Here is a 9,425-nt window from a genome sequence, read left to right as displayed (position 1 = left end):
GCATATTCGGCCGCTATACATCAAGGCCGATCTAAACGGGGTGTCGATCAACAGAGTCCTCATCGACAACGGGGCTGGCGTCAACATACTACCGGCGAAAATGCTCAAAAAATTGGGCATAACGCGGGATCAGCTTGACCCGATCGACGTTTACATGACTGACTTCGCAGGGGGCGAGACGCCGGCTGAGGGGTACATTACCCTCAGAATTAAGGTAGGGCGAGTAGAAACCGAAGAAGGGTTTTTCGTGGTCAACGCCCGGAGCAACTACAACATTTTGCTCGGCCGCGATTGGATACACTCCAACATGTGTATACCCTCAACTATGCATCAGATGCTCTTCATATGGCGAAATGACGGCGAGGCCGAAGTTGTACAGGGTGACCCCAACCCCTTCGGCAAGGACCATAACGTACTCGAAGCACGTTTGTACGATGAAGAGGTGCGCAACATACAATCCCTTAGTTCGAAAGGAGAAACGAGCGTTCCTCGCTTGCTTGTTAACTCGGATCGGCCGGTATCAGTGACCCTCGGGGGCAAAGGCCGATCCACCATCCTCAAAGATTCAAAATGATAGCACGACATAAAGAATTGAGGGAGAAAATTGGACAGTTAGCCTCACTGTACGATATTGATTCGGCCGAATGCATCTATGAGGACCAGGAGCAAGACCCAACAGGATCGCTGCGGATTGGGGACATACGATTGGCAACCGGGAAGTTAGAAGATGATCCCGCCCAAGTACAGGACGATCTCCTCGAAATCAATCTGGGGACAGGTGAATCGCCTAAACCCATATACATCAACGCAGGACTGGACGAAGGATTCAGAGAGCAACTGATCGCCCTACTCATTGAGTTCCGCGACTGTTTTGCCTGGTCGTACGAGGAGATGCCGGGCCTTGATCCTGATATCGCCGAACATAAGCTTCCATTAAAGAGTGGATTTCGGCCATTTCGGCAACCTCCCCGGCGAATGTCCAGGGAAGTGGATACTCTCATACAAGATGAGATTAAGCGGCTGGAAGATGCCAAGTTTATTCGGGAGGCCCAATACACCGAATGGCTCTCTAACATCGTACCAGTAATGAAGAAAAACGGGAAGCTACGAGTATGCGTTGATTTTCGGAACCTAAACCTGGCCACGCCCAAGGACGAATACCCAATGCCCGTGGCCGATATGCTGATTGACAGGGCAGCTGGACACACGATACTCAGTTTCCTCGATGCTCACTCTGGGTACAACCAAGTTCCAATCAGCAAGGAGGACATCTCCAAAACGGCTTTTAGATGCCCCAGACCGATCGGAGCGTACGAATGGGTCGTGATGCCCTTTGGCTTGAAAAACGCAGGGGCAACATATCAGAGGGCGATGAACAAGATGTTCAGAGGCCTTGAATGCCTTGAGGTCTACATCGACGACGTCGTAATCAAATCAAACACCGGCGAAGTTCATTTGGCCGATCTCCGGAAAGGTTTCGAGCGTATACGACGTAATGGGTTAAAAATGAATCCTCTAAAATGCGCGTTCGGCGTTTCGGCTGGAAACTTCTTGGGATTCTTGGTTCACCAGCGGGGAGTAGAAATAGATAAGAACAAAGCCAAGGCGATTATCAATGCTGAACCACCCAAAACCAAGAAGCAGCTCCAGAGGCTCATCGGTCAAATCAATTTTTTAAGAAGATTCATAGCAAACACAGCAGGCCGACTTCGCAGCTGGAGTGTTTTGCTGAGGGGAAGAGAGACCGATGAGTGGATATGGACGGACAAGCAACAGAGGGTGTTTGACGATTTGAAAGGTTACTTGGCGAAACCTCCGGTCATGACCCCTCCAAAGCCGAATAAGCCGTTGTTGCTATACCTGTCGGCTGCACACGAATCCCTAGGATGTATGCTCGCCCAAGAGGACGATGGAGTCGAGAGAGCAGTCTACTACTTAAGCCGAGGGTTGACGGACACAGAGATTCGCTATACCGACATAGAAAAAATGTGTCTATGCCTGTACTTCACATGTTGTAAGCTGCGATACTATATGTTGCCGGTCGTAGTGTATGTATTATCCCAGACCGACATCATCAAGTATATCTTATCGAAGCCATACCTGAGGAATCGGATCGGAAAATGGGCGATTGCAATGTCCGAATTCACATTGGTATACGTCCCCCAAAGGGCAGTGAAAGGACAAGTGTTGGCAGATTTCTTGGCCGATCACCCTGGTATTACTCTCAAGGAAGAGACACCTGATCGGGTAGACATCACGTTCTTCGACATCGACGTATGGAAGATGTGGTTCGACGGATCCAGGACAAGCCAGGGGGCAGGCGCGGGAGTACATATCGTCACACCCTTGGGGGCATCCTACCAGATATCATTCAGACTCCAGTTCGAATGCACCAACAATCAAGCAGAATATGAGGCCCTCATATTCGGTTTTGAGATTTTAGCCGAGCTAGGGGCGAGGGCGATCAGTGTAAAAGGAGATTCTTTGCTGGTCATTAAACAAGTGACAGGAGAATTTAAATGCGAGTCCGAGCTGTTGGTGAGGTATTGCAACAAGGCGAAACACCTGATCGAAGGCTTCCAAGACACGAAAATAGAATACACGGAGAGGGCCGATAACGGCGTTGCAAACGACCTAGCTCAGCACGGGAGCGGTTACAAGGTAAACCGAGAATTCGACGCCATAGAGAGGGAAACACCAAATCTCCACACTGGGGGCATCACGATCGACGAAAGACAGTTCTCGGTGTACCAGCTGGACGTCACCCAAGATTGGAGGGACGAGCTCCTAAAGTGGTTCGAAAAACCAGACGCCACGAATAGGAGGTTGAGGACTTTAGCCCTTAATTATGTGGTCTTAGCCGGCGAATTATATAAGAAGGGCTTTGAAGGACTACTCTTCAGATGCATCGGTCCGAAAGAGGCGATGCTTGCTATGGCCGAGGTACACGAAGGTATAGCAGACGCCCACCAGGCGGGTCCCAGAATGAGGTGGCTCATCCATAAATACGGCTTTTATTGGCCGAAAATGGAACAAGACTGCATAAGATATGCTAAAGGTTGCGAAGCCTGTCAGAAATTCGGTCCAATACAACATGTCCCGGCCGAAGACCTGCACTCCATCATCAAGCCTTGGCCATTCAGAGGATGGGCGGTCGACCTGATAGGGAAAATATACCCCAGCTCGTCTGATGGTCATACTTTTGTGATTATCGCCACTTGCTACTTCACCAAGTGGGTCGAAGCTAAACCTTTGAAGTCGCCGACACAAGAAGCGGTGATCAAGTTCTTCAAAGAATACATCGTCCACCGACACGGCTTGCCCGAGTCTATAACCACAGATCAAGGGACGATGTTCACAGGAAGCGATATAAGTTGGTGGGCCTCCCAAATGAAGATAAAGATGTTGCACTCAACGCCGTACTACGCCCAGGCCAACGGACAGGCCGAAGCCACGAACAAAGCCGTCAAGCTCATAGTTCAAAAGATGATTGAAGAAAACCCAAGGCTATGGCATGTGTTTTTATCAGAAGCTGTTTGGGCGAATAGAACCAGTCAAAAGTCGGCTACTGGGACCTCGCCTTTTAGACTGGTATACGGTTACGATGCGATGTTGCCAATGGAGCTAACCGTCACGTCTACTCGCCGCAGATACCAATGCGAATTGTCCAAAGAAGATTACTTCGACAAGATGGTGATAGATTCTCTGGACCTTGACGAAGAACGTTTAACGGCGTTAGATCACCTAGAAGCTCAGAAAAGAAGGGTCGAGAGAGCTTACAACAAACGGGTAAAACGAAAAGTTTTTACGGTGGGCGACATAGTATGGAAAGCAGTCTTGCCTATCGGCCATAAAGACACTCGGCTTGGCAAATGGAGCCCGAACTGGGAAGGCCCCTTTATTGTGGTCAACAAGTTAGAAGGCGGTGCTTACTTGCTGGCAAACATCGATGGAGAAGAACACGACAGGGCGATCAACGGCCAATTCCTGAAAAAATACGTCCCTAGCTGTTGGGAGGGCGTAGACCGTCGGTTGTTTGGAGCCACCGAAGAATAGTATCGGTTATAAACCCCCGCCGAACATCCCGGAGTGGGAAAATTCATGGGGTGTTCGGCCACACTATGTAAACGCCGATCATTTGGTGGTACCATGTATGTTTCGGTAGTCCACATCAGTTGAGTTTTTTCAACGGGTCCTCCGTTTTTCTCAACATTTTGTAACTGTTTTTTTTAATAAATAATATCATGTTGTGTCGGACCAAACGCGGACCGATAATATGAGAGCAATCAAAAATGGCAAAGTAAATGATGGTAAAACTTTCGGCTCTCTAGCCGAATGAACATTAAAATCACCAGAAAGGTACGGCCCAAAGGCCGACCCGAAACATACAAAAATCATAGAGATACGGCCCCCAGGCCGATCAAAGGGTTTTAATATTCAGAATTAACATGAAAATACAAAATTATAGAATTGTTCTGGACTTAAAATGTTAAAAATGACTAAACATGTCGCCTATCTCACTACGGAGAGTGCTGAATTGGGAGCGGGCGTCTGCCACCTTTGACTTCATCTTCGCAAGACTTTGCTTCAGGGCGTTTCGATCTTTCTTGACGGCGATACCCTCAAGCAAGTCCTTATCCATTGCCACTTCAAGATCGCCGATTGATTGTTCTTCCGCCTCCAACTCAGACTTCATCGCAGCGATCTTCTCCTGGAGCTCCTTGGCGTGATTCCGACGAGACGTGAGAGTCGACACGGCCGATTTTACATTTAGCTTCAGCCCATCCAGTTTTTCCTTGACAGCATTCTCTTGGGCTAAGAGTTTGTCATGCTCGGATTGTATCGCCGTGGACTCGTCATAGATAGCCTTGAAAGCGGGGATCGAGGCCGACAGCTTGACCATAGCGCTGCGAGCCTTCTCACTTAAGACTTCTGGAGGAGCGTCGGCCAAAGCAGTCGCCGATTTCTGTAGTTGCTCAACATCTTTAGGCGACTTAAAAAGGGAAACGCCTTGGGACTTCAAAACAGAAACAGCATCTAAATGATCGCCCCAGCTTTCAGAGCCTTTGGCTTCTTTTGGCACTTCAGTTCCTTGGACAGGCGAATCATCTATATCGCTGTCAGAGTCCAGGAAAGCAGCAGCTTTTGCCGCAACGTCATCACAGCCAGCGGTGTCGTCAGGGATCTGCCAGGTTTGACCATAATAAAAGATAAGCTGATAACGTTACTATTGAAGCAAAGTAAAGCGGATATGAGGTACCTTAGTGTTGGAAGCAAGCTTTGCCGGCAGATTGGCAAGAGACGAACTCAATGGAGACAGCAGCTTCGGCATGGGCGAAAACGCCAGCATCTGGGACACAGTAGGTGTCACCGTGGAGTTGGATTTCTGAGAAACCACCGGCTCCACTGATCGGCCTTCGTCTCCAGTAAGCTCCTCGGCCGTTTCAGTATCGCCCCGAGAAGAAGATTGCGCGCTTGAAGGTCTGGTGAGAGGGGTCTCAACAGGCGCAGGGTCGAACATCCTGGACCCCGATGTGTCTTTTTTCGCCCTCTTCGCTTTAGGCTCCTTCTTAGAGGGTTTCTTGGCAGGACGTTTTTGTTTCGCCCTCTTAGATTCGGAGCGCTCCTCGCCGTCGGTGTCGAATACATCTCCCTTACCCCACCTAGGAACGCCAACTGAGAAAAGAAACAAAATTAGAGGGCGAATTCAATAAGAATAAATGGAAAACTAGGCAAGTTACCTGGTATCCTAGTATAGCCAACTCGAATAAGTTCGGCTATCGCCTCGACATCAGAAGGGCATCTGATGCCGGTATATGTTACGCCTTCGCTCGTTATTTCAGGTTTTCGCCTTTTTAGTTTTTTCTTGGGAAGTTTTATTGGATCGACGGTGGACATGTTAACTTTGGGTACTGGTGGGCTCTTATATTTAAATTTAGGGCGAATATGAGCAAGATAAAATTCATAAGAGTATTTTGGTTCGTAATGTTCTTTCCACACTTTCTTCATTTTTTCATCATATTTTACCCTAGCCATTCGTCTATGTTTTTGCATCCTAAGGTTCATACCAGGGCGATCTAATGGGTCATATTTGAACTTATAGAAACGCTCAAACTTAGCTATTTCGAAAAGATGAAAAAGATTACCTTCATATTTCGGACGTTTTGGTGCCTGCAAAAGAAACAGATCGGCATGAGTAGGGTTTCGTGATAAAGGGGGTAATGAAAAATTATGAAGACTGAGGATTTCTTTGGGGGAGAGGTCGAAATAAGACTCTACGATTGAAGCCCACCAGCTTTCATACTCAAGTGTCCGAATAATTGACAAAGAAGGGCGAGAGATTTCGGAAATGGGGGGAAGATAGGCTCGGTTTAGGCGACAGATAAACTGGAGGTCTGGGTAATTTTCTAAAGAGGGTTTATAGGTCCCGCGATTATTGACGGAGATCAATAAAGGACAGGGAATCCCTTGACTATAGCCGAATTGATGGGCGACATAATTCGGGCAGTATGCTTCAATGCTACTGCGGTTGTATTCCAGCCCGGCGATTAGGTTTCGTGATTTTAAGGCGCTACCCCAGTTTTGACCACCGAGTTTTAACCGAGGGTCGGTCATTGCTTCTTCAGAATCGGCGCCATCCCAAGGGAGATACAACCAAGTAGGGGGATATTGAAGGGATAGAATGGGGCAGAACAATTCGGCAGTTCTGACTGAGTTGGTGAAAACTTCCAGTACGTCTAGTACGTGGGGGAGGCGAGTACCGGCAGCAATCAATTGGTAACCGCATAATTCGGCTTTTATCTGTGGGCCGACTTCAAAGAGTTCCGGGAAGTAAAGAGCCAGCCATAATTGTAACACCCATAATGGACCACTTGGGCATTGGAAGATCCGCTTGTCTCCGTGAGGGGCGATTTCATTCAAACCCCTGTATAGATGGGCGAGCATGAATTCTCCAAGATTGCATTTTCGGCCTTCAGCAAGGGCGGAAGCCAAGGTGAAACAGTCTGTGGTAACTCTGAAGGAAGAGGTGCAAAGGACGAATTTTGCTATGAAGAACGCCAAGAAGGCGATGTGTTCTCGGGTATCCGGCTTGTAATGTTCTTCGCCCATAAAAAGCTTGACGAAGGGACCATAGCTTCTCTGAGCCTTCGTTAGTTTGAACTGGGGAACTTCGGCGTCCAGGTTGGGCGAAACACGTTCGCCAGTGATGGGGATATTTAGCATGACCGCCATATCAAGCAGAGTAATTGTCATCATGTCGAACTTAAAGCAGAAGCAGTGGACGGCCGTAGACCAGAAAAGTGAGGAGCCCATGATATAGTGTTTGGCGATAGGCCTACTCGCCTTGCAGAGACCAATCAGGTCATAGATGCCGACGTCCTTCCATAATTGGCCGAAATAGGGTTTCAATCTATTTACCCAATCTTGGTACCCTTTGTGTTCGGTCGGCCAGTTTCTGAACATGGTGTTGACCCAAACGGAGGACTGATGAGGTAATGAAAAGCGTGGTGGGACTTCTTCATGAAATGGAGTTGCTATCTCGCAGAGATGACTGGGCGAGACAAGTATTGGACCAACACATTCTTTGTCGTCGTTGGTTTTTACTATTACCTGAAGATCGGTATTTGGAGCAGCAGCGTGAATTTCGTTCATCTTATCGGTCACTTGAGCGGCGATAGCGTCATTAGGGGCAGCCATGATAACTGCAGAATGAAGTACCTCGGTTAGACGATAATTTAGAAGGGCGATTCAAATGTATGAGGGGCGAGGATAGTTACTTACCAAGCAGTAATACAGAGAGCACTTGAGATTTGTCTAGAGAGAGAAATCTTGTTAAATGCAGAGAGAGAGTAGGTAAGTGATAAAATGAGATGGTGTTTTTCTTAAAAGACAAAATCAGAGGGAGCCGAAAGGTCGTGGGTTCAAAGCGTGGCATCATGGAGAACAGCTGGAGATGACGTGGCCAAAAGGGGTACCGAAAGGGTTATAGATGCGCACCCCTTTAAAAATTTTTCAAATGACTTGGGCCTCAGTAATGGGCTTCGAGATGTTGAAAAGGGAGAACAAGCCCAAAAAGATAAACATTTCAGACTTGTTGGGGGCATTGTTTACACCGGCCCAAATAAATACCGGATAGAACTTCATATGGGCTTATCAGGGATCACGGCCCAGCGGAAAGCTTGTTTATTATTGTTTTTTCTATTTTATTAGGAGTTTGTAACTCATTAGGAGTGATTTTCTTTCAGAGTCTTAGTCCTAGTCAAATTAGGAGTCTTAATTGTAAGGAGCTATAAATAGTTCAGAGCTTTAGTATTTTTGTATCAACTAATCAATCAATCAAAAACCAAGCCCAGTGCTTTTTATCTCACAATCTCCGGATTGTTTTAATTTAGGAGTAGTTTTCGGTATTAATCTCGCCTGAGTCCGTGACTCCCAGATTATTACTTCTTAGATCACGTGGTTAAGTGTTTTTAACCAAACAAGCCCTGTGAATATCTGCATAGGTTCGTTAAAGTATCAAACCTCAAACCGATCCCGATTATAAATTCAAAGATTCGAGTCCGGAATATTTCCAGGCGAACAAATATTTTATTTTAAAAATGAGGGAATTATTGATTTTACTTATAAGAAACAAATCTTAACATCCGGTCAATCCACCAGGTCCATGTGCTTCCAGGTTCTGACATGTGAAATGTTTGCCATTCTTTTTTTTTTCTCTTGTTGTTGATGACATGTGCAGTTTAGGAATCAATGATTCAATCATATACAAAAAATGTAACATTTGATGTCTAAAAAAAAATAAAAAATTCACAAGGGCTATGCACTATTCATTATAATATATAAAATGTAAACAAAGTAAATAAATAAATAAAATCTTTTAATTACTAAATGCTTACATTGATTGATAAAGAAACAGACAAGTCTATTTCAATTATAAAATTTGAATATTAATTTATATATAACTGTACTTGTTCATAATTATTTTTTTTTGTCAAAGATAGCCTATTTTAATTGTCAGCGAGGATTAGCGGGAGTTAATGTTAGACATTTTTAAATAGGCACGTTGCCTGTGAGTGTTGAGGGTCGAATCCTCAACTTCAAATTGATTGATTCATTTTCTTTACTTAATAAAATTTAAAACAATTATAAACAAATAATCACTTTACCCCCTTAATTTGGTACGAAGTATCAAAAACATCAAAATTAAAAAAAAAATACTTTTATTTAGAACTTGGCAAAATCGGATCAAAAACATCCCTTTCCAATCCAATCTCACCTAAGAGAGTGAGACACACTTTACGATTTTGATGGAATTCTTTTTATCTTATGTGGTTTTTGATGACTAAAAATTTAAAATGACCTAATATTTTTAACATTTTAAACTTAAAATACCTAATATTAATTGGCCAAATTATTAAAAAAGG

General features: G+C 45.4%; 1 protein-coding gene across 1 annotated transcript; it reads left to right on the top strand.

Moving 5' to 3' along the window:
- The first annotated feature begins 570 nt into the window (after window positions 1–570).
- On the top strand, window positions 571–4,056 carry LOC126656756 (uncharacterized). The gene is made up of 2 exons (XM_050351358.1): window positions 571–1,499; window positions 1,716–4,056. Exons 1-2 carry the CDS (start codon window positions 571–573, stop codon window positions 4,054–4,056), a joined length of 3,270 nt encoding a protein of 1,089 aa, XP_050207315.1.
- The last annotated feature ends 5,369 nt before the right edge of the window (window positions 4,057–9,425 follow it).

The sequence above is a fragment of the Mercurialis annua genome, linkage group LG7, assembly GCF_937616625.2.
Source record: "Mercurialis annua linkage group LG7, ddMerAnnu1.2, whole genome shotgun sequence".
In the NCBI taxonomy this organism is placed as follows: Eukaryota; Viridiplantae; Streptophyta; class Magnoliopsida; order Malpighiales; family Euphorbiaceae; genus Mercurialis; species Mercurialis annua.
Note: the sequence above shows the minus strand (reverse complement) of the source record. Positions and strands in the feature narration are given on the sequence as shown.

What these genes read in the sequence shown, in the direction of transcription:
- LOC126656756 (XM_050351358.1), top strand. Translation starts at nt 571, where the DNA reads ATGATAGCACGACATAAAGAATTGAGGGAGAAAATTGGACAGTTAGCC. An exon ending in GAGCGTATACGACGTAATGG is followed by an intron (nt 1,500 to 1,715) that starts GTTAAAAATGAA and finishes CCGACTTCGCAG; the next exon opens with CTGGAGTGTTTTGCTGAGGG.